The 26,995-nt window shown below is 37.0% G+C and overlaps 1 protein-coding gene across 13 annotated transcripts in view; it reads right to left on the bottom strand.

Annotated features, from left to right (window-relative positions):
* Positions 1-26,995, bottom strand: part of CCDC148 (coiled-coil domain containing 148) — a 320,462-nt gene that overhangs the window by 93,069 nt on the left and 200,398 nt on the right. For 8 of the 13 annotated variants that reach the window (XM_063791234.1, XM_054679053.2, XM_054679057.2 and 5 more), the window contains 2 exons: positions 14,686-14,724; positions 13,595-13,735 (listed from right to left, as the gene is read on the bottom strand). In XM_063791234.1, the coding sequence (XP_063647304.1) occupies positions 13,595-13,735; positions 14,686-14,724 (180 nt within the window). The remainder of the gene's footprint in view (positions 1-13,594; positions 13,736-14,685; positions 14,725-26,995) is intronic. The other 5 variants (XM_016949853.3, XM_063791237.1, XM_063791233.1 and 2 more) reach the window with 1 other exon arrangement.

A 26,995-nucleotide genomic window follows, 5' to 3' on the forward strand; every position in this document is an offset into this window, starting at 1 on the left:
GAGTAGGATATGAGATTTAAGAAGTATCGGAGCAGAGCAGAGAGGTAGATCACACAGGGCCCTGTATGTCCCTTCTACACTTCTAGATTCTATTCTGAGTAGAATGGGAAGTCATTGATGTGTTTTCTGCAGAGCAGTGACATGATCTAAAGTGAGTTTTAGAATGATCGGTCTGCCTACTGTGTGGGAAACTGATTGGAGAGGCAGAGTGGAAACGGAAAGGGAGGGGACAGATTAATTAGGAGATTAGGAAGCTATTATAATAGTCCTAATTATATTTTAAAGGTACAGCCTTCTATCCATGCCAACAGGTAAGGGTATAAGGGCGGAAACAGAAGTCAGAGAGGATACCAAGCCTTTCGGCCTGAGTGCTAGCAGACTAGATTTCCATTTACTGAAAAAAGAAAAACTAGGGAAAGAGTATTTTGGAGACAAAAGCAAGAATACAGTTTGGGAATATTAGATTTGAGGAGTTAACACATGTGAGTTTGGAGTTCAAAAGAAAAGTCCAGGCCAAAGGTATGAATTGGTATTAGGAAATAAATGGTATACGAAGTCATAGGGATTGGCTGAGATCATTAGAGAGTACACATACTGAGAGGACTGACCCCCACCCTGCCACCCCAGGAGACTCCAAAGCTTAGAAGATGGAATGGTGAGGAGTTTACTGAGAGGAAGATACCAGTAAGACAGAGGAACAAAGAAAGAATGGCTTCCTAGAGGCCAAGGGAATCAAGTTTTCCAAGGAGGAGGCAGTGATGAATTCCATCATAATAATTCAAGTAAGGTGAAGACAAAGAATTGATCACTGAAATACGGAGGTAAGCAATGATGTTGGCAAGTGCGACATTGCTGGAGCAGAGGGACAAAATGGTTCAAGAGGGAATGGTAGGAGAGACGCTGGAGACACTGTGTATAGGCCAGGGAATGATGAGATTTTCTGAAGAGGGCATGTGGGATCAAGGGAGGGTAGTTTATAGATGAAGGTCATAATGGTGTATTTTTAGGGTACCTGGAAAGAGCTAGAAAAAGGGGGATGGTGGTGGGAGAGAAATTGGGATAAACTTGAGCAGGAGAAATGGGACAGGATTCCACGCACAAATGGAGGGACTAGCCTTAGACAGGAGCATGACACGTCATGCACTGTAAAAAGAGGTAAGGGGAGGTAAGGGGTACAGATTCTGAGAGGTGGGCAGATGTCATACTGGAAACCTGTGGAAATTCTCTTCTTGTGAAATATGATGTCAGTAGGAAAAGAAATCACACCAAAATCATTACATTTTCTTCAGTCTGCTTAACAAAAGAATGGCACTGAGGAGGCGATGAAGAAGGTATTTTTTACTGTTCCATAAAACATGTCTTGATACTTCAACTATGATCATATCATAATGGTCTGGTGTCCTGTAAGTGTTTAGACATCATAATTCATTATCTCAGAGGGAAGAATCTTGAAAGAATTTTAAGAAGAGTAGGGAGACAGACATAGTAAGCAGTGTGAACTTTTAGAACACACAAGAAATTCTACTAGAAAGCAGGCAGGTACTAATAAAGAGTTTTAAGATTATCAATTACCTAGCCATTGAATCGTTCTGAGTAAACCAGGACAGGACCAAAGCCATTAAAGTGACCCGAAAGTAAATAGTTTGAAACTGAGATTTCTCAAAATTAATTAATCACAAAGTTAACAGCACACAGCAATCATGCTGATGGGGAGCATAGCACAGTGTCTAAAATCAGACCAGTCAGACCACTCAGGTTCAAATCCTTACTGCACACTTAATGTTCATGTGACTTCGGGGAAATTACATAACCCCTATGTGCCTCAGTTTCTTCATTTATGAAATGAGGATCATATAAGTATCTACCCCTTAGGGCTGTTAAGAAGATTAAATGAACATGGAATACTGCCTTGCACATAGCAAGTACTGTTTAGGTATCTGTTAATTAAATCAAATCCCTATGAATAATCAAGACCTAGCCAGAAAGTACAGTCAAAAATTTATACCTGGAGTTAAATTCAAGATTCTTTCTCTAAAACTGTCTAATGGGAAATCTTTTCCAGAAAAACAAATACATCTGGCTCCTGATTATCCAGGCTTTCTCTCTCTCTCTCTCTCCCTCCCCACCCACCCCTGGCTTTTTCTTAAAACTATGTCCTGACAGAGGGTAGAAAGATTCCATCAGCTTTTCTACCTTTTAAAAAGATGCTCTAGTGGAAGTTTTTATTTTTACAAGACAGCTGAAACTAGAAAAGTGAGCTTCTTGGATTACCATTCTACCATCTGTGGGTTACCACCACAACTTTTCTGTTACCTATTGACTTATATACTGTACCAAGAGTTGACCATGTGCTCAGTCTCATGTTAGAAGGTTAAGTTAATTTAAAGTTAATTTAAATTAATAAGGTTGATTTAAATTAATAAGTTAATTTAATAAAATAATGTTTATTTCTAAGTTTTAATAACAAAACAAGGAACATTGTGAACATTTAAAAATTAGATGATCCCTAGTTTATTTCTTCTGCATAATTAAACCTCCTATTCTACTTAATTTCTTCACACATACAATAATACTAAAAGAACCAATATTAAATCTTCAGAAAATAAGGTCTGAATCCCAGTTTACTTGGGAGTCTTGTCTACAAAAAAACATATGCTATCGTCTCCTTTTGACCATTATATTATCCTTATAGTTAATTTACCAATTAGGTTTTTTTTTCTTTAGTTCCCATGTTTGCAGTACTCCATCAGATTCCCAAAGAAAAAGACTAATAACTAAATAAAAAATACTCCCTTAAACTTTGCAAGATCACATGTCTAGGAGTTATTAATTGAAAGAATCACAAAAGGGAGGGTAGGAAGCAGTTAATCAGAGTGGCCCTCAGCCAAGTAGGGACACTTCAGCTCTACTGGCAGCAAGTTCTTTTGCAGTGAGGATGCTTGCTGTGAGAGATCTCGGTGGATGGATGTTAGAGCCAAGCCCAAGCTGGTGTTCAGAGTGGTTCAAAGACATGTTTCCAGCGTCTAAGAAGTCTATGAGAGTTCTTATACTCCATATTCTCAGGTTTACAAACATGTAAAAAGAGTGCTATAAGCCAACTTTAGATCATCTGAATGACACTGTACTATTGAGTCCTGCCATGGGATTTTTATTTGTGTTCACATTTCAGGTGGCCCTAGTAACATATTATATAAACTGACAATATTTACAGTTTAAGTCATGTTTGTCTAACTGGGATCCAGTTAGATCACTCTCTCTTTCTCTCTCTCTCTCTCTCTCTCTCTCTCACACACACACACACACACACACACACACCTCTTTAAAAGAAGTATCAGCCTCTCTGTTACACAAGGTTAACAAGGAGAGTCATGAGGGAAAAAGACCTGGAAGAAATGGATGACCTGGGCCAGGATCAGCAGGTACCATCTCACAGGGACCTCTCTGCTATGTGCTGGCTTCCAGGCAGCACTCTGATTTTCCCACCACCTGAAGCCCTGAGATCTGTATCACTCTCCCTCCTCAACAGCAGAGCATTCGATGGAGATGAAAGGCATTCAGTCACAGGCAATCAAAGAAAACTGCAGAGGACAGTCCCATATCCTGCAGTTCCTACAGTACACACATGCCTGCAACAATTAAAGGCCTCAATGGAAACAGGTAAATTAATAGAAAGAGAGTTAATAAACCCTACTGGAGTCAGTTAGGGCAAAAAGTCTATACTCTAAGGCCTGAACTTTGATTAGCTACAGCAAAACTAATAACTTCTGTTAGCATAAGAGTATTCACACTAGGAAGCAGTCAGACCAGCATGGGTGAGTGTGAAGACAGATGCCCAAATTACAGTTTGATGATACTGGAACAGGAAATAAAAGGAGGTCTAGGCATGGATGAGAACAAAGGCACTCTCCTAACCGCCCCAACTTAGGTTAATGTTACTTTAGGTTAGGTTAAGGCTTTGTTGATACTCCCTGAGAAAGCAGGAAGTAAATCTCAAAGTCACACTCTACATGTGTGTGTACACATGCATATACATATATTTGCATATGCATATATGTATGTATGTATATGCACAAATGTATTTAATTTGCTATATATGGGCATGCTTAATTTAACCAGTAACAAACTGTATATAGTTCATTTCATTTTATATTTTTAGTTTTTCTCTATTAACTCTTTTTGCTGTGCTTATAAAGTCTGAAGCTAAAAGACATCCTTCTGTATTATTAATAAGAGCTCCCATTGACCTAAGAATTGTATATCATTTTGTGGCAGAGCAGGTAAACACCTCCCTTTAAACAGAGACGAGAAAGGGGGCAATTTCTTCAGTGGATGATCTCTTATAATTGCATGAGGTATGGAGAATGGAGGACTGGGTATAATACATGTCACAATAAAGGCACTTGGTATGTACTTATTGAACAAGCAAATGAATGAATGATCATTTTGTTTGGACCCTTAATGCCCCCTTTGGAATTATACACAATCTTATTGTGAATGTATCTTACTAGAAGTTGATACCATTAACCTATGTTAAAGGGTGGGGAGGCTGTTGGAAAGGAGGCAAATGCCACACAGTACTATGTGCTGGAGGACATTCGTACCAATACTCAATATAACAGTAAATGAAATATGTTGAGCCATAGTATTTTCTGAAAGGTGACTTTGGGATTTCAAAATAAAACACAGATTAGAAGACTTATGTATATAGTTTACAATAAGGTCAGCAAGTCATGAAACTTATGAAGTTAGTATATGTTTTATTTGTTTGAACTATTTAGGTGTTAATCAGTACATTTTGTTGATGATTGCCACTTAGAACCATAGGATGTACTTACTAATGAGTCAAAGATTCTTTGGTTTAAAGTGGATAACTATTTCTGCATGCCCTATGCTGTAATTAGAACATTTCTTCTTACTTGACCTTTCAATGGATTCCACAGTCACTAGTGTTGGTATAGTTCTGCCATTCTAGAGACATTCTGTTACCAGGTAAAGAGTAACCAGGCAAAGAGAAAAAGAACTGTATTCATGACATTAGTTTCTGAATCAGCATTAAAACCACTGCCTCTCATTATTATTATCTTTATCTCGTTTCTACCTTTTCTATTTGGTTCTCATGATTTTTCTAACTGACTTCTGCTCTACCATTCCACTGGGGTAACAATAAAAGTAACAATTAGAACATCATTTACTGAGGCCTTTCTAAGTGCCAGCCACGTGCAAACTGCTTCACATGCATTTTCTTATCATACAAATGCAAATAGCACACGGACACAAACACTGAAATGGAGAGAAAGTAATTTCCCTCAAGCCCCACAGTTAAGAAGTGGCAGTGCTGGAACTCCAGCTCAGGTCTGAGGGAATGCAAAAAGCCCCATGCTCAATACCACCCTGAGCCATTCCCCACTTCCAGTGGGCTCACTGAATTCATGGCCTTCCACATCTGCTACCCACTCTGTAGTTTTTTTTTTTTTTCTCTCCTTCCACCATGGCTCTTCTTCATCTTTATTCTGGTAAATACATCCTCTTAGATCAGCTCCAATACCTCCATATCTAGGAACTTCTTGGCTCAGGTCTTAATGAGGTTGTTAGTGAACCATTTAGTTATAGGTTTAAGGCCAACATATAGTTGAATAAAGGTGTCTTTGGACTGCTCTCCTTCTATTGAACCTTTAGTGAAATATCATTTCAGCACCATGGATGTACCAGGGGATATGGAAGCTACCCTATACTCTTCTTAGGGGGAATGCTCATCTTCCACTCCTCACATAGCTGGGAACTTCCTCTCCCCAGGAGGGTTCACAGTATGGCCTGTCATTCTGATTGGCAAATGTGGGAGAAATGACTGAACAAGTTCAGCTCAGCCCTGTCTCTCTCTTAAAATGCCATCTGTCTTCAGGCGGCACTTTCCCCCTTCTCTGCCTTGCAGTAAGTAGCCTGTGCTTTTACAGGAGGATCTGGATAGTCACAGCTCTTTCTGAGCCTAGAGAGGTGGGTTTGTTCAATGATGGAAGTATCAAAAAAATGCAAGGGGCCACAGGGGCCAGCCACAGTCTCTAATACCTGGGCTATTAAATTCTGCCCTCTTGGTTCAAGGGTCATTCATCCTTCTTCTTGAATGGTAGTAGGCACTTGCATTTGAGTCGTTTTATCAGCCTGCCTCCCATCACTATAATCAAATTTTGGGGGACTATTAGCCTATTTTCACATTATACTCTCTCTGTCCCTTTCAGTCCAAGCTGGCAGTGTTTCTAATAAAATTTTCCCAAGAAAGCAGCAGGACCTCTGTGGATTTTTTGGGAATTCACTACATCAGACAAAAGCTATACCACAATCTTTTTGAAATAATCTCGTCTCTCTCGGTCTCCTGCCGAGATGGCTGAGGGATACCACTCTTAAGCTTCCTGGAGGCCTGCTAGTTTGAAAAGATCCATGAGAAGCACCGTTGATCTCCCAGAAGGGTCTTTTATATGACTAAATACTCTGACCTTTTGATCTTTTCAAGACTAAAACAAAGGACTGTATATTCACACCTCAGTCTGTTCTTCATGCCATACTGTTGGCAGTAATTTGTTAACTCTAAGATCTTTTCCAATCTAGATAGGTCAAGAAGTCCCCAAAGCATCAAGTCTTGATCCTTTTCACTTAAATTTCTTCCCTCTATTTATCTCTTTTCTTTTTACTATAAGCAGCAGAAAGAATCCAGGTGGCACCTTCAACATTTTTTTTTTATACCTTAGTTCATCAACTAGGAAGTTCATTTCTGGTTAATTTGTTTTCCATCTAACTGCAGGACATGACTGCCCTAGGCTTTCTGTCACCACATTAACAGTGATCCATCCTCCTTTTTCCAGTTTCCAATAATACATTCATTACTTCCTCCTCAGCCCTCACCAGTCACGTTGTTAACATCCATATTTCTACTAACAGTTGATTCAAGGTATTCTAGCATTTTCCTATCATCCTCAAGATGATATCCTCAAAATTCTTCCAGCCTCTTCCCACTTATGAATTCCAAAGCCACTTCTGCATTTTTAGGTATTTGTTGTGGCAGCATTTCACTTCCAGATACTAAAATCTGTATTCGTTTTTTTTTAAATCGTTGTTGTATAAAAATTGCCTCAAATTTAGCAGCTTAAAACAACACTCACTTGCTAGCTCAGAATTCTGTAAACCAGAAGTCTAGCATGGTGTGGTTGGGCTCTCTGCTTGTGGTATCACCAGGCTGAAATCAAGGTATTGACAAAACTGAGTTCTCACCAGGAGAAAAAATCTGCTTCCAATCCCATTCATAAAAGTCCAGTTCTTTATGGCTATGGGCCTGTAGGCTATAGGTCCCATTTCCTTGCTGGCCATCAGCCCGGGCCACCCTCAGCTCCTTGAGGCCACCACATTCCTTGCCATGTGACTCCCTCAGTCTTTTATCCATCAATGGTGGTCACATCCTTCTCATGTTTCAAATCTCTGACCACCCCAGTCTGCAATCACTCTGCCTTTAAAGGGCTCATGTGATTAGGTCAGGACCACTCAGATAATTTTAAGGTCTTCTGTGCCATATAATCTGACCCAATCGTGGGAGTAAAATCCACAGTATTTATGGTCTGGGTGATTATACAGGGCACATCTGGAGGGTGGGTAGGGGATCCTATAGCCCACCTTAGAAGCCTACTTCTTTTGGTGTTATTCATTGACCCCTTTAAATTCAACAATCCTGAAAAAGCAGAGTTTAAAGCCTGGGAATTTTTTAAAAAATCATTCTTCTGTGCTCACCATTTTTTCTACTCTTAGCTCTTTAGATCAGTATACTATTAGAATAAAAGATGCTGGAGAACAGATTTTATAATGTCATGATTCATTGCCCTGATAAGAACCTACAAATTCCCACACTGGGAGAATGGTTCAGATCTGAAGTGGGGAGGTACTCTGAATTCTCTCCTGTGCAAGAGCTTCTGGAGTCTTCTGAAATAAGAATGGTTACAGTCCTTTAACCTGCATTCTGTTTATGACAGTCTACTGGTTTTTGTTTTAGACTATTTCTCCTCTTCTTGGTTCTCTGCAGGAAACATGTAATTTGGGTATTATGAGATCCCCTGAGGGCGTGGGGGAACACCCAAGTGCCAATGTTCTACCAAAGCCATGTCTTTTGGTATTTATTGGTATGATGTTACAAGAAGCTAAGAATTCACAAAGTGGCAGATCCCTCCCCAGAAAGATCTCTAAGGTAAGGCTGAAGGTCACAGCAGAGGTATCCTGATATCCTTGAAAATGCTCCCCACTCCTCAATTGCACAAAGTGTCTGGTGTGCAGATTAGGAGTTGGCAAAATTAGAGAGAATTTTGAAACGCTAGACGAGGGGAGAGATATGTCTTCTTTTTATGTGAGTCTTGCTAAAATCTCCATTTTGGAAGTGAGGCTAGAACCATCCTTGTAATGGATTCTGTGGAACTCTAAACTAGGCAGCATGCAGCAACAACATCTCCTAAACCTCAATAATGCAGAGAAATTTTTCTGTGATTTAAGCTACACAAAGAGCCACATCTAGAGAAAGGGTGGTATGGGAACCAATATTATATAAGGTCCATCTAGCATGGAAATTTTGTTTCTTACAATAGCTCCCAGGGATCATTTATAGAGAGGTGTTATCTTTTGATTTTATCATGACAACAATTTCAGAAATAGAGAGATGCTCCTGAAAAACATCAATATCATCTAACAACTTAGGAATCAAAACTTTCTTTGAGTCTTAAAACTATGAAAACTGTAACTATTATATTCAACTTGAGTTTTAAAGCACAGAAGAAAAAGTGATTTAAGGAGCTGGGCAACTGCAAGGGTAAAATTAGCATCGAATACAAACCAAAATATTATTCCAGTAAATTGGTAATAACAGACAAATTGCTGGAAAGAAGAATTAGGAGGAAGATTACCTCTTGTTCAGAAATTGTATGGTGGAGTTTTGCACATGGCACAGTTTCTCTGCCTCTACTGCCAGTCTCTTAGGAGAAGGGAAAGCCAGGTAGATGAGACAGCAGATGGGGGGAAAACAGCACCAGCTACCAAAGCAACACCTCTCATGACAGCAGGGAGCTGCTGGTGTAATTTTCTGCCAAGCTGCTGTTAAACGCTGAAGAACCAAAATGTATCTCCAACAGTAAAATAGTTAAAACAAAGATAATCTAGGTTTGTGGTGAGTATATGTAAAGACAGCTAGAACTTCTGGTCAGTATCTCTGAGTTGACATGGAAATCTCCTTTCCTACCTCAAACACATAGAAATGCTGGACAAACTATAACACAACTACACACACACATACACGCACACACACTGCCCCAGTGCCAAAAATAAACATGGAACCTAAAGTCAGAGCAGTCAGAGAGAGCTGAAGCCAAAGGACTTGAGGAAAACTGGGACCCAGTATAGGTCTGCATAGCTGGTGGCCGGGCCTTTAACATTTGTCATGGGACCTGTGCTCACGGGAGCTGGAATCAAGCTACTTAAAAATAGCACAAAGTCACATAGGACTTGTCCAGATGCAAAATAGGGACTAGATACACCATAATCACTCTCTGCAAAAGTTCCAGGGAGACCAGAGAAGAAAAGGGTCAAGTGCAGAACCCCAGACCAGTGCTGTGCACTAGCCCTAAATCTGATGCACTCTAGGCTCACGGCATAGTGTCCCAAGTCTAGAAACTGATACGAAAATTGTTCCCAGGCCAAAGGGTAAAATGCATATGACCTTCAACAGAGACACATGTAAGAGCCACCTGTAGAGATGCTCTTGCTACCAGGTCACAGTTCATGAAGAGAAGCATAATTCATAAGAAACAGTTTAATAACCTTGATTACTTGAGCGTTTTAAATTTCCATGGCAATATAGATACTGCAGGCAAAATTAAAAGGCAAATGACCAACGGGTGAAAATACATGCAACCCATATAACTACAAAAAGAAATAGTATCTAGAATTTATAAAGAGCTTTTACATATTAATTTAAAAAATGGATTTTAAAAGTATGAATAAGTGAGTTACAGAGAAAGAAAACTCTCCAGTAAACATGAAAGATTTTCAACCTCACAAATGATCATGGAAATACAAATTAAAATATTTATAAGATACTTTTAAAATTTATCAAATTGACAAAAGTAAAAAAGCAAAGTTGTAGTATCTTATAAACCACCCCCCAAAATCTTATAAAGTTGAAAGTATATGAATCTACAACACAGTTATTCTCCTTCTAGGTACACTCTAGTGAAAGCCTGAACACACGCATCGTACAAGCTGGCTGCTGCAGCACAGCCTATACGAACAAAACTTTGGAAACTTAAATGTCAACCACCAAAGAGAATGGATAAATGCTAGCTCACTTCTACTACGGAACACTATGTAGCAATTAAAAGGCCGGGCATGGTAGCTCACACCTGTAATCCCAGCACTTTGGGAGGCTGAGGCGGGCGGATCATCTGAGGTCCGGAGTTTGAGACCAGCCTGACCAACATAGTGAATCCCGTCTCTACTAAAAATACAAAAATTAGCCAGGTATAGTGGCGGGCACCTGTAATCCCAGCTACTCAGGAGGCTGAGGCAAGAGAATCACTTGAACCCTGGAGGCACAAGTTGCAGTGGGCCAAGATCACGCCATTGCACTCCAGCCTGGGCGACAGAGCGAGACTCCGTCTCAAAAAAAAAAAGAGTGAATTAGGTCTATGTGTATTACTAACACAGGTATATTTATATTTTTATTTTACTTTAAGTTCTGGGATACACGTGCAGAACATGCAGGTTTGTTACATAGGTATACATGTGCCATGGTGGTTTGCTGCACCCATCAACCCATCATCTAGGTTTTAAGCCCTGCATGCATTAGGTATTTGTCCTAATGCTCTCCCTCCCCTTGTCCCCCACCCCCTGAAACACAGACATATTTTTAAAACACTGCAGAATGACACAGCATGATAGTGTTCATGAAAAAATTAAAGTCACAAATTATATGTCAAAATATCTTAAAATCTATATATGGCCTGGAAAGATAGAAGTAAAATTCCTGATCATGATTGTCTCTGGGGAGGAAAGAAGGGAAATGGTACTGAGGAAGTTCTCAAAAGAGGATTTCAACTTTATCTGTAATATTCTCTCCTTTATTTAAATTTTAAAAATCTGAAACAAAATGAAAAATGTTAACATTTTAATGCTAGCCAATGTGTACTAATGTCTATATCATATCAATCTCTATTTAAAAAAATATTTTATAAATGAAAAAGTATTTTAAAAATAAAATAAGTCGTATGCCTTGGTCCTACGCAATTGCTAGGGTTTGACCACAAATTTGGCTTAGTTTCCCAAAACATTGTAATGTCCTCTATACTCTATATAAATAGGACAACAAATTTGATAGGGCACTTCTTATAATATGTTTTATTACAAAGTACAGGACACTTTATACATGTAACACCCTGCATGAAGCTTAGCAAAATGCAACCAGGGACAAAAATGCATTCTAGGCATGGAGGTTTTCATGTTTTTTCAACATGTACTACTTTAATGCTCATAGGTATAGATCACATCTTGCATTCTAAGATGAGGAGAGGATATTTAATTTACACACACAACTAATGATACTGAAATTCTCCTCAGCCTTAATCTTTTCAGGCCTAAGTGTCCTTGTTTTAAGCTGCATTTAGGTTAGCGCTTTGGGTGCCTCAGCCATTAAAATAGCTTAATTCTTCCTTCCATTACTCTGTTCAGTTTTTGTTACAGTGTTTATGAGGCAATTGTCAGCCCCATCTGCAGGCTCAGGAAGCTCTCTCTCTCTCATCTTTTAAATGCCTTTCTCTCACTTCCAGAAATCTTACAAACTAGTGATGTCCCTCCATCCTCTCCTGTGTAGCCATGCCAGTTCCTCAACCCAAACTTAATTGGCACAATTAATTGTACCGACTCCCATTCTCAATACTTGAGTTATTTAATTTGTATGGCTTTACCTGTCTTTGTAAACCCCCAGTAAATGAAACTGTTTCCAAATCTCTTCATATGACATTTAAGTTGACACCGCATGTAAACAAGTGCCTACGAGTATAATACTTTTTGTGGTCACGCTAAGTCACAGTGAAGAAATGCTTCGAGGGCCCAAGTAGAGGGATATGCTTTTCACATACTGTACTTTCATAACAGTAAATAATTGGTAAGTTCCCCTATTCCAGAGATATATAGCTCACTTACATTATTTGAAACGTGATCAATATTTATGAGTTTTGGAGGTACATGTAATTATTCCCTTTAATCATCAACTCTCTTGATAGGGACTTGATAAAACCACCCTATTTACTTCCTTAGAAGCAGAAATCAAATTCCTTTTTGAATTAAAATAAGCACTGTGAAGTATATCTTCTTAGCAGCTGACTTTGTCAAATGATCATATAACTTCTATGTATGTTGTTTTCCACAATGCTGCCTCTACACCATTTTGCTGATTTAAAGTCACAAAACAAATCAATAACAATGACAACTGAAGTACAATAAAATGTGGAAAAACTGGCTTATAGCTTTAAAATACATAGTTCCTTTACCCCTACATATTCAACTTGGAACAACCTCTAGGCATGAGCTTCTTTGACTTAGTTGGTCACATAGTGCAAAACGTCAACCATGTTCACAAAAATGAAAAGTTTGTCCACCAATGACCATGAATTAATTAATCATTCTTAGCACTGTAAGCAGCTTTTCCAAAGAAAAGATTTTTTTTACACCATATAGATCAAGTCAAAACAGGTGTATAGGTTAAAGACATTTCCTTTTACTCTGCTGATCACAAATTAATTGACTTTTTGTGAATTATTTCTACAGAGTTTAGCCACTCCATTTAAAAAATGGTTCATATATCTGATTAAATGTCTAACAAAAATATTTTTATGGCAAATTTCATAATTTTTGTGGTGGGAAAAAACATAAATGCCTAAATAAGTATCTCATATATATATTTAAAACAAAACAACCCTTAAGTGTATTCTATCTTCCATGGATTATCAACAATCACTTCTTTCGGTGTATAGTTTTAAGATTGTGCAACAAATGTTTACTCAAAAGAGGAGTGATGAATTTGTGTTAGTAAATGAAAAACAAAACCATCTAATAAACAGGCAAGAAGTAAACTCTAAAGGGCATTTTGACTTTCCATGAATCGCACTGTCTCTAGTATAATATATTCTACCAACAAGGATGTTTTTGGCAATTATTTACCACATTGCCATCAACCAAGACACTATCCCAGCACAGCACCCTCCCATTTTTTGCCACGTCCCTATTTATTACAGGATTTAACAACTGTCACAACCTTGTCTTTTTTTTTTTTTTTAACCTACAGCACCTCTCCTAATCACAGGTACCTGTGCTCACACAAATCAACAAAGTGGGTTCTCCTCCATGTCAACAAATCTTTGAAGCTCAAATAAACTTTTCATTAGATAAAACATTCCACTAGATCTTTATGAATGTTCTCAGAACTGCTTATGAGAATTTCATGCCAAACACCAAGACCAAAAAGCTCAATCAGGCCATTAAGCATTCATTCACACATTCATATTGACAATAGATTTTTTACTTTTTTTTTCTTCTCTGCTCTTTGCAACAATTCCTTCTTCTTCCACAGTTTCTCTTTCTCCTCTTCCTTTTCTCTTCTTCTGGCAGAAATTTCCATTTCCAGTCTTGCTACCTCTTCTTGGTGGGCTCGCCATTGACGAACCTGAAATAAAGAGAAAAACTTCATTCCAGTAACTATGCACACTGAAGTTATTTCATAGGTCATAATAAGACTAGGCTCTATATCAAGCAGATGTCACTTTTTTTCCAAATAAATGTTTAAATTCTATGTGCACATGACTGTGTGATGTATCTGTGAAACGTGTGTGTTTGTTAGGGTTAAAAGGAAAAAGCAACTTTAAAATCATGTAATTAAGGAATTCTTCACCTGGATTCATGGAGTAGGGTTCCTAAAGAGTCTACGATTTAACTCCAAAGAATCTGTGTATTCTCACAAATAGTAAGTAAAAATTTCTGGTTTTGCCTATGTTTTTTTTTTCCCGGAGGTTAAACAACTTTCAAAAATTCTCAAATAATCCTAAAATGCTTAAAAGTTTAAGAATCTCTGCAATATTTCAGCCTTCTTATTTTATAAGAATGGAAAACAGGCCTGAATTAAGATGAAAAATAATAGTAAGACACTTAAAACAACTTTCTGGGTGCTGGTATGTGTTATTGGCAGAAGTATACTTGCTACAGCCTTTCTATTGGGTATTAGGTAATATGTAAATATGCGTCACAATATAAAAAATGCATAGCCTTGATCCACAACCCTATTTCCAGAATATTATTTAAAGAGAAGACAATTAACTGGACAAGTGCACAAAAATGTACCCACAGGAATGTGCACTACAGTGCTGTTTAAAACAGAAAAATCGAAAAAGTCTAAAGTCTGGCAGTAAGAGATGGCTTAAATCAATTATGGTTCTTTTATACAATGACTGCCATTGAAAGAGGATGCCATAACTCCATATTCATGGAAATAGAAAATATCCACGACATATTGTTAGATGCAGAAAAGCAGATACAAAGCCACATTTACAGTATGATCTCATTAATGTAAAATATCAACTATGTATCTATGCATAGAAAGAGATTTGGAAGGGGACTTACCAAATAATGACATTGGTTATCTCTGAATAGAATCATTTCCTGGGATTTAAAAAAATTATTCTTTAAACCTTTCTGTGCTGGGTGACATTTTTTCAATAAGTATTTATTATCCTTGTAAGCAGGAAACCAATGAAACTAATGAAATAAAAACAAATACTTATCTGATCCATGTATACATCTGGCTAAGGAAGCAGACAGCAGGGAAATGTAGAGGTATGCAAAATTCTTTTTATATTAGCATTCCCAATTAAATACTTCATTTCTTACACATTTCATATAAGCATCATTTATTAATGGTAATATATATGATGAAAATTAAATAAATAAAATGTCAAACAAATACAATTAATTAAAGTGACTCTAAAGTTCATTTTTGCAAAAATTTCATTTTCTAAAGTAATATTTGCCTTGTTTATCAAAATAACCCAGGAAATTTCTACTCCCGTTTTTTAAATACAGTTCAGTTTAGCCCACCTACTGCTTATCCTGTCTATCATATTGACCTTTTTCTTGGGAACCCCATTCCTAGAATAGATCATCCCTGCCTTCTGTCCTGACCTGCTTTCAAACCTTTCCTTTCTGTAATTTATCTTCCATCTTTCACTTGCTACAATTAAAATCAGTGTCCTGTCATCCCATCACGTATTACCAGTGATCTATCCCTAAATACCCAAAAGATAGTTTTCTGTTCTCCATTCTTTGACCTCATGGTGATAGTTGACACTGCTGACCATTGCTTTATGCTTAAAACTCTTTCCTGCCCAGGTCATGACATTTCTCTCCCCTGTTTCTCTACCACCAGATACTGCTCTCTTCTTCCTGTTTCCTGTGTCTACCCTATAATCCAAACCCTACATTATCCTCTCATTAACCTCCAACCTCTCTATCTATGTTCATTATTTGATGTGCTTATCCCCTTCTAGGAGTTCATTCTATGTTTCTGACCACAAAATTTATATCATCCACTCTATCTTTTTGTCTGCAATTCAATCCTATGTTAAATTCTTTAAGACTTAGCTTTTTCTATGTACACTTAAAATCCAACATTTCCAAAATTAAATTCAACATCTTTAACTTTGCCATAGCTTCACATCAAACCCTGTGCACCTGCTTCTCCTTTCCAAATATCCTGGTTTGGTCTGTGGAACCACAAGTCACCAGGTAGTTTGGATTTTTTTTATTACTACGTATACACATCAACATGACTGTCTCTTTACATTTTACATCTGACTTGGAAGCTCATACATTTCTTAAGCTCGGATGAATTTTTATTTATGACAAACTAATTTCCAAACCATTGAGCTTGGTCGTAGTTCCCTAGTCTATCCAAAGTCTTTCTGCCAAAAGTATTTAGAACAAGATCAGAAAGTTCAAAAGGATGATGTCAACTGATCAATATAGAATCTAAATAATTTAGTTTTCTCACTACCAACAAATGCCCCCCTTTGATGTAGCTAACACATAATCTCTAAGTAGCGTTCTTCCTCTGCCTTCCCTTATATGGCCATTCCTATTCTTAGCTCATGGAGTGACTCAAAGTACCCCCTGCTTGAAATGCCCTCAGATTTCCCCTTCTTCATAAAATATTCATGGCCTACATCTTCCTTGAAACATTCTACTGCCCATTTTTATCTCTCTTGTCTTATTTCACTGACCATACCATAACTGCTCTCTGAGTATGTTGAATATAATGTTGGTTTCCACTTAGAGCACAGTCCATGCATGTGCCTTCCCCTTACACTGCCTAGCAGAGTACTGGTACATCATAGGTGCTCAACAAGTAACTTTTATTTAATCCTTCAAAATGAATATTTTAAATGAAGCCTGATAAATAAGAAAAAATGATAGTATTAGAATACACCACTTTGCAACAATTGCTGAAATAATGGATCCTAGTTAATGATCATCAATGACCACTAAAAATTTCGTATTAACAATTAATGGGAAACTTTATAATGAATGGATCAAGCTGGAAACAAACATATGGAATAATCTTAACATCACAGAGGAACAAGCAGACATTGTTCCTTCTGATGGAAGCATACAGCATTCCCATGAATTATTCTTGCCAAAAAATAAAATTGAATCTGATCAAAGCTCTAGACCTACCTATCAGGTTACAGGAAATTCAGCCAACAGAGAAACACATTATGCAACAGTATATGGGAACACAATCCACAAAACCAAAATTTGTGAACACTCAAAGAACTTTAACAAATTACAAGAATAAAAATGAGGGATAAATTGATAGACATTTATGAAACATATTAACCAATTAACCAAATGCAATATGTGGTTTATATTTGGATTCTGATGTAAATAAACCAATGTGAAAAGAAATTATGAGATAATTAGAGCTATTTCAATACTGATTACTTAGTTGATGCTATTAAGTTGATGCTATTGGTTAGTTGATGCTATTAAGGAAATATTGTTAAAGTTTTTAGGTATGATAATAGTATGGTTATGTTCTATAACATTAGAGATATACACTTTAATTTTAAAGCTAGATACTTAATACTAACAGATTATATGGTGCTTGTGATTCTTACTATTATTTCAAGGGGCAGGAGGGAGTAAGTAAGAATACAGATAAAACAAATTTGACTAACGAATGGATAACTGTTGAAGTTAGGGATGATAGACTTTTATAGGTTTTAAAATTTTTGCATACTAAAAAATGTATTGAAAAACAAAATAAACTGTAAAATATAATGCATATGCAAAGAGATTTATATAATCAAATACTGTAGTCTCAAGGTTCTGAGGCAGTAGGAAGGAAGATCTGTAATACATTGAAACAGTGAAAAGAAAAATTCAGCCTTTCTGAGCACTGAGACTATTTTTATAAATTTTAATGAAAATAAGTTAGGGTTTTAGAACTACTCTTCTCATTTTTTGATTTAAAACTAAGGGGAACCGTCATTGAATGACCTTTGCATATTATATGATGTCCTGTGATTTAAAGAAGCAAAAGCATAAATCAAAATCTATAAATGGAAAAGATTTCTGTTTCCTAAGGCAAGTATAGCAAGATAATAACCAGACCAATAAAACTAGTATAACCAGTTTACTCACCAATTTATTTAATTTACCCTTCCCTGTCTTTGGCAAGTCTAAATGATGCTTCTTTTCTCCAAAAAAAAAAAAAAAAAGATAAAGTTATGTTGATTTTTAAACAGTGATGTACACACCAGAAAATCCTGAAACAGCTGCAAATTCAACAACCAAAAGCCAATAGTTTGTAGATCTTAATACAAGAAAAAAAGAAAAGAAAAGAAAAGAAATGCTGTAAAAAACAAAAAACAAAAACCCTAGAGCAAAGCTTCAGCCTTCAGAAACTAAATTGCTTCTACTTAATATTGGAATCATGGGGATGGTCAGGGACCCGTAGAATTTTACCTGAAGTCAATAATTCACAGCATTATTTCTAATTATAATGGTACCAGGAAAAAAAAAAGGGGCGGGTAAAGGAAAGAAGGTTGTTGGAAGCTAGAGTGGTAAGATCTTGATAATGAGAAACAGGCTCAGCAGCAATTGGTATCTAAGCAATAAGGCAAAACAACTTTTAAGAATGCACACTGGATAAGATGAAGAATCTGGTGGCAATTGAAATAATCCTTATCCAATGGATCCTCACAGAGATACTCAAGGGATGTGGATGGCTTCCATGTGGAGAGAATGACAAACAATTATGGTATTTTCAAGACGCCTAAGGATAAGAAAGCTGGCAGGTGGGCAAAAGAATCAATATTAGTACAATAGACTAAAGCACAGAAGACTCTGAGTGAACAGTGAGCAAAAGGAAGAATAGCACAGAAGAACATTTTAGTAGTTTTATTTTAAAGGCTTTGCTAATTATATAGCTTTAAAGAGAGTATGTGAACATATAAACATGTAACAATAATAATCACAAAAGAACATTACCACAGTGGCAGCCAGGAGTATGTGTTATAGGAAAGCATTATTTAGACTACTAACTACAGGGCATTTTTCCAGGTTTTAATTAATACTTTGCTTAATATGCCTACCAAGGGTTGTCTTTGAATGAGACCTTAACCTAACAGAGGATTAATGACATTTAAAATATGCTCGTCTACTGCAAATAATAAATTAATGGTTTAAAATGAAAATGGTTAGTAGCATTACATGTACTCCTCACTCTTAATGTACAGTAAAGTGGTTCAACTGAAATTAATAAGCACGCATTCTCAGAAAGAACAAAGTAATAGAAAAACAAAAATGAAGCCCATGAAAACTTCAAAGGTAATGATTGAAATTAACATCAATGAAACAATATTAACACAATTTTACATCAAAGTTGAGAGCTTGAAAACAATTTATTATAAGTGTCAGTATGGCATAAAGGAAATGAATATTGAACATCTGCTTTTGAGACCCATCTTTGTCACCAACAACAATATTGTTACTTTGAGCAAATGGCTCATGCAGTTCTTTCATGTGTTAAAGGGAGGGACTGGATCAGGTTACCACTATAGTTCATTTAAGTTCTATTATTCTGATACCATATTTTCCTTAGATAGAGAGATCATAATATATGATATGCTCTGCAATTTTCTTCTCCACGCAAAGCTGACTTCAATGAAAAAACATCAGTATTTTGTAAATCTTTTAAATAATAATAATTAAACATTAATATTATATTCTATTGGCCATATTTATGGAAACAGTGTGTGATGTGGTTGTTTTATATGGAAAATCAAAAGAAAGTTACCATCTGAGCAGTGCCTATAACTGACAATAATGAAATATGAAAACTTGCCATTTATGAGAGATTATTCTGTGCCAGGCTAATGTTTTATTAAGATGTTAAACACATGGTATGATGTAATCCTTGAAACAAGCAAGCCTGTCTACTTCACACTTCATCTGCCTAACTTCTACTTATCCTACTCAAGTCTTGGCTCAGATGCCATTTGCTCCAGGAAGGCTTTCCTAACCCACCATGCCCAGATCAGATACCTCTCTACTTCTCTAGCACATTGTCCCTATTCTATTACAGCACGTATCAAGTGTTTGGAATGACCCAAGGGACTGCAAACTTAATAAGGGCAGGGACCAGATCTGTCTTATTCATAGGCTGTCTCCAAAGATTAGCATAGCATCTGCCAGTCAGTAAGGGTTCAATAAGTACTTCTTGGGTGACTGCATGGATAATGCTCTGAAGTTAGATTGACAGTATTTTCTCTTCTGCCTCTTGCATTGATCTTTAAAAGAAAAAAAGTCTCCCACCAGAGACATGCTACCATTTTCCAACTCCCCCACCGTGAGACTCCTGATCCCTGCTTTCCTCAGTCCTAGCTGTTTCACTGCTTCCTAAGCTTCATCTGTGCTTATCTGATGGGGAAAATAATCAGAAAACTTGTCAGGATTTTCAGCAACTAATTTATATTTCCATCAAGATTAGAGGACATGTGTAAAAACTAGCAATCAAATCCCTTTCTCTGTCTTCTCCCTAAATGTTACTATAAGCTTCTAAATTCAGTTCAGCTGAGTAAACTTTAAATTTTCATTTTATTAAATCTTTAACAGTCTGATAGCACCATTAAATATTTTTCCAATGTACCACTGTTTTTCAATATTACCTACCTAAGCTTTTTAATCTTATATATTTCATTTATATTTAAACTTTGCTCATGAAATACAGTACCTGTGATTTTGGATGTTATTAAAGCTTTCTATTCTCCATTTGGCATTTCTGCTTAGCAGAAAAATTTTGTCTTTATTCTTGGCTTCACAATTATTCCTTGGTTTCTTAGGTAACTTCATAAGTTCATTTTTTTATCACCTCTCTTTGATAACTGCTTTTCATTTTCTGTGGCCTTTTATTAGTCTTACTCAGATTCTCAAAGATAATGGACTATTATTATCTTGACTGTTCCATGTCCTTTACTTTTCAAATAAAATCTTGCAATGTTTCATTTAATTGGGTCCTGGAGGGTCTAACCTTAGTGTAAAACAAAACTTCTAGAGGAAGAAACAAACTAAATGCCAATAAGCAGAAAATTATCAACAGCTACTTTTTCTGAAAGGATAAAATTTACAAACCTATCAGTCAATTTTATTTATGAAAGTAACAAAAAAACTGGACTAAGGGTAAGAAATTCACTTGCTTCTTGGCTGTGAGATCTTGGGAAATCACTTCCCAGTTCTGGGCCTCAAATCTTCTTCTAAAAATTAAGAGGACTAGATCAGTATTGTCTAAACAATTCATTAATTGGATCATGAAATCAATTTTGTGGATAGCAACTAGCATTTTTTATGCAAGATAATAGAATGGAAAATAACAGAGATCATGTCAATGTATTAATGCTGTGTCAAGAAATTATTTCCATTCTGTGTGTGTTCATTTGTGATGTAAAATACATTTCTCACTGTAAGTCACAGTCAAAGAAGCTTGAAAAACACATCAGAAAGCTCTCTATAATCCCTCCCAATGCTAAGGTTCTATGGCTCTGTGATAATAAAGACCAATGTTTTTATGTCACCATCATTGAGCTACAGTCTTTCTTCCTTCTGCAATCAACTCAGAAGCACAGCATAGATGAGAAAACCCAGGTTTTGAAATCATAAACCAGAGTTTGAGTCCTACCTCTGTGACCTATTAAAGGTATCCGTGGGCACACTGTTTAACCACTTAGAACCTCAGGTAAGTGTAAAATGAGATAATAATGATGCACACTTGACAGGGTTGCTATGCAAACACCAACCATTTGAACAAACCAGAAACTCAGGAATCATCCTAACACTGCCTGTCCCTGACACTCCATGTATCCAAGTTCTGTTGCCTATTACTCCTGACTGTACTTCCCACTGTCTCTTAAACCCATTCAGTTCTCTCTATCTCCATAACCACCACCCTAATTCCATAAGGGCCTCCCTGCATCCACTGTTGCTCCTCTCTCTCTACTGAGGCCAGACTCAGTAGAGAAAATACTTTACTGAATATTTTCAAAACAGATGTCTGATCCATCTCATTCCCTGTCCACACTCCCACCTCCCTGCCTAACATCTTTCAATGGTTTCTACTGCTCATGGGGTAATGTGTAAACTCCCAGGTATAGACTACATGGCTCCCAGTATTTGGCCCAACCTGTGTCTGCAACCCCAACTCATAATCCCACACCAATTACCAATTTACCCTCTGTGTTCCAGATGCACCTTACAGATAGATCCCTGAACAGGCCACATGCCTTCCAGCTATGTAGATATTGCACATGCCATTTTTTTTCTTGGAGTGTTCTTTCCCCCTCCCTGCCCCACACTCCCCTTTCTAATCAATATTTATTCAATCCCAAATTTCTGCTGCAATTTCTGTCAGGGAAGCCTTGCCCACCAGGACATGATATCAAGCCTCTTAGTTATGTGCTCCCATAACACTGCTTACTTTTTCTTCAAGGTAATTCTTGTAATTCGAAATTAGACATTAAGTTTGTAATTACTTGACTGGTGCCTGTTTCCCCACTCGACTGTGATCTCCATGAGAACAGGGGCCATAACTGATTGACTAATCAATGTATCTCCAGTGCTTTACATACCACCCGGCACCTGATAGATGCTCAATAGATATGTTTAAATGAATATGAAATGAGGTAAGAAAGCAAATGTGATATACAAATGTTATTTATGTGCCTGGATTGCTGCAGTTGCATTCTAGCCGACATTCCTGACTTCAGTGTCACTTTGGTTCAAACCATTGTGTACACATATATTTATTGGATTAATTTTCACTCATTTTTGCTTCCCTGCTCAAGCCTCTAATAGCAGTGGCTTTTTGGCCACCAGTTCAAGTGGCCTTACAGCTATTTATTTATTCATTTATTTGTATACCACCTTGTCCAAAAGGAAGACTCAATCTTTCAAGGTGTATTTGAATGTGACCCTGTACACATGACTTTATTTCCTATGACTCCCCAGGCTTTTGTCCTTCTCTGCCTCTTCCTTTCCTCCCCACTCCTACACGTCCTTGCTTATCTCCATCCCAGGCCTTGCCTGGAAAGCTCTCATTCCTGCTCCTTACCCTTCAAGGTCATTCAGTGTCCCATCCTAATGATTTCACCTAACATTTGACTATCCCATCTCTTACCTGTGTCTGTGAATACTGTCTAAAATACACCCCTCCTAGTGACTTTTTAACTACCTACTTTGTTTTATTTTCAGTTCACTTACATTTGCCACTATATAAATTGTTTTATTAATCAATTGATTTATTTTCTTGTCTGTTTTTCTCTTTAGACAGTAAGCTCCATGATAGCAGGGACTTGCCTTATTCACTCTTCTATTCCTACTCCTGGAATAATGCCTCACCCAAAGCAGATACTCAATGAATATTCCTAGGTGGATGAATAAGTATCTAAAACTCAGATTAACATAAACAGAACTAAAGACAAAAACCACATGATTATCTCAATAGATGCAGAAAAGGCTTTCAATAAAATTCAACATCCCTTCAGGTTAAACACTCTCAATAAACTAGGTATTGAATGAGCATAACTCAAAATAATAAGAACTGTCTATGACAAACCCACAGCAACATCATATTGATTGGGCAAAAGCTGGAATAATTCCCACTTGAAAACCGGCACAAGACAGGGATGCCTTCTCTCACCACTACTATGCAACATAGTATTAGAAGTCCTAGCCAGAACAATAAGGTAACAGAAAGAAATAAAGGGCATCCAAATAGAAAGAGAGGAAGTCGAATTACCCCTGCTTGCAGATGACATGATAATTCTATATCTATAAAAACCCACAGTCTCAGCCCAAAAGCTCCTTCAGCTGATAAACAACTTTGGCAAAGTTTTAGGATACAAAATCAATGTACAAAAATCACTAGCATTCTTATACACCAACTACAGCCAAGCTGAGAGCCAAAACACAAATGCAATCTGATTCACAATTGTCACAAAAAGAATAAAATACCCAGGAATACAGCTAACCAGGGAAGTGAAAGATCTCTACAATGAGAATTACAAAACATTGCTCAAGGAAATCAGAGTAGACACAAACAAATAGAAAAGCATACCATGCTCATGGATAGGAAGAATCAATATTATTAAAATAGTCATACTGCCCAAAGCAATTTACAGATGCCATTTTATTCCTATCAAACTACCAATGATATGCTTCACAGAACTAGAAAAAACTATTTTAAAATTTATATGAAACCAAAAAAGAGCCTAAATAGCCAAGACAATCATAAGCAAAAAGAACAAACAAAGCTGGAGGCATTACATTACCTGACTTCAAACTATACTACAGGGCTACAGTAACCAAAACAACATGGTACTGGTACAAAAACAGGCACATAAACCAACAGAACAGAATAGAGAGCCCAGAAACAAGGATGTACACCTATGACCATATGATCTTCAACAAAGCCGACGAAAACAAGTAATGGGGAAAAGACTCCCTATTCAATAAACGGTGCTGGGATAACTGGCTAGCCATATGCAGAAGATTGAAGCTGGACCCCTTCCTTACATCATATATAAAAATCAACTCAAGATGGACTAAAGACTGCAATGTAAAACCCTAAACCATAAAATCCCTGGAAGACAACCTAGGCAATACCATCCTGCACATAGGAATGGGCAAAGATTTCATTACAAAGACACCAAAACTAATCGCAACAAAATTGAAAATTGACAAACAGCATCTAGTTAAACTTAAGAGCTTCTAGACAGCAAAAGAAACTATCAACAGAGTAAAAAGACAACCTACAGAGTGGGAGAAAATATTTGCAAGCTATGCATCTGACAAAGGTCTAATATCCAGCATCTGTAAGGAACTTAAATTTACAAGAGAAAAACAATCCCATTAAAAAGCAGGCAAAGGACATGAACAGATACTTTTCAAAAGAAGACATATATATGTCTTCAACAAGCATAAGAAATAAAGCTCAATATCCCTGATCATTAGAGAAATGCAAGTCAAAACCACAATGAGATACCATCTCACACCAGTCACAATGGCCATTATTAAAAAGTTGAAAAATAACAGATGCTGGCAAGGTTGTGGAGAAAAGAGAACCCTTAAACACTGTTGGTGTAAGTGTAAATTAGTTCAACCATTATGGAAAGCAATATGGTGATTCCTCAGAGTGCTAAAAGCAGAACTACCATTTGACCCAGCAATCCCATTACTGTGTATATAGAGGAATATAAATCATTCCACCATAAAAAAGACGTGCATGCAAATGTTCATTGCAGCACTATTCACAATAGCAAAGATGTGGAATCAACCTAAATGCCCACCAATGACAGATTAGATAAAGAAAATGTGGTACATATACACCATGGAATACTATGCAGCCATAAAAAAGAACAAGATCATATCTTTTGCAGAAACATGGATGGAGCTGGAGGGTATTATCCTTAGCAAACTAAGGAACAGAAAATCAAACACCACATGTTCTTATAACTTATCCTTTAGCTAAAGGATGAGAACTCATAAACACAAAGAAGGGAACAACAGACAATGGAGTCTATTTGAGAGTGGAGTGTGGGAGGAGGGAGAGGAGCAGAAAAATAGCTATAGGGTACTAGGCTTAATACCTGGGTGATGAAATAATCTGCACAATAAGCCCCCATGACATGAGTTTACCTATGTAACAAACCTTCGCATGTACCCCTGTATTAGTCTGTTTTCACGCTGATATAAAGAACTACCTGAGACTGGGTAATTTATAAAGAAAAAAGTTTCATTGACTCAGAGTTCTGCATGGCTAGGGAGGCCTCAGGAAACTTAAAATCATGGCAGAAGGTAAAGGGGAAGAAAGGCATGTCTTACATAGTGGCAGGAGAGAGCAAGGGGGGATGTGTCACACTTTTAAACCATCAGATCTCATGAGAACTCACTCACTATCATGAGAACAGCATGGAGAAAGCCGCCCCCATGATCCAATCACCTTCCACCAGGTACCTCCCTTGAAACGTGGGGATTACAATTCAACATGATATTTGGGTGGGGACACAGAGACAAACCATATGAATCTAAAAGTTTAAAAATAATAGTAGTAAAAGAAAACTCGGATTGGCAATCATATACTTGTCTACTATCTAAACCACAGGGCCAGATGAGTACCATCTAGCATGTCACTACGTGATTACGTGATTTCAATAGGAAACTTTAGCCTGACAAATTTCTTACACAGAACACACTTCCTTCCACCTATCCCCTTGCCCTCTCTGTCTCTCTAGTCTTTTATCAAGGAGGCAAGCTAAAGTCATGAAGGTTTCACACAGCTGGTAGGACCTGGATTCAGCTTTGAACGATTCACAAAGGAGGATTTGGACTCTAAGGGAACAGTCAAGTTTAGAATACAATAAGACTCTACTTTAGGGCATATACTCTATGAATGGAGGCCTTGAGAAAGTTAGGCTTATGTATGTGTATAATTTTCTGCAGTGCGTAGAGGGCACCTACCTGTTCTTTTTACCTCCCACGGAAACTATTGCAATGGCTGGCACAGTAAATACTTATTAAAGGTGTATTAAATATATTTAATAATACTTTATTATCTTATATTAAAAAGTTTATTAACCACTTTACATGTGTATCCCACTTCCCAACTAGATTATATGCTCCCTGTATTCTGGGGACAAGGTGTATGCCAATTTTGTAATCCATAAAATCTACCACATGCTAAATTCAAAGGAGATACTCAATAAAACTCATTCTTAAAGACACTTGTGATCTTACAAACATCCCTTTAAAAAGTTGAGACAGCTTTCTGCTGAGCCTTAAGTTTAATTTTAATATCAGAGATTTTCAATAAATCTACCAAACCCCAGAAATGACTCCTCTTTTGATTCTGCAATTCTGGGCTTTCTTATCTTGGGCTGTGCTTAAAAATAAAATATCTAGTACATTTACCTAACAAGGCATTTGCCTAATTAATGCAAGTTAAATGGATTACAAAGAAGAAAAGTAGTTATCAAAAATCCTTTCCTGTAATGAGGGGATTATGATGCCTAGCAGGGGAAGGTGAAAAATGTATAGTACATAATATAAATATACATATTTACATTTATATATTATATAATGTAAAAAAGCAATGGTAAACTATTCTTAAATGTACAGGTTTACATTAACATAACCATACTCCTCAAAGGTCTGATATTTCCTTTAGAGTTATTATTTTAATGAACAGAACCCTCAAGAGAACTGCTCATAGATCAGTAACCACTGTAACTTGTTTTTTAATGAGAATAAGACCATTTTGGAGCTACAAAATGGAGACCACTGCTGAGAACAAAAATTAAGGAAAGTGATTACAGAGTATGAT

The sequence above is a fragment of the Pan troglodytes genome, chromosome 13, assembly GCF_028858775.2.
Source record: "Pan troglodytes isolate AG18354 chromosome 13, NHGRI_mPanTro3-v2.0_pri, whole genome shotgun sequence".
NCBI classification, from domain to species: domain Eukaryota; kingdom Metazoa; phylum Chordata; class Mammalia; order Primates; family Hominidae; genus Pan; species Pan troglodytes.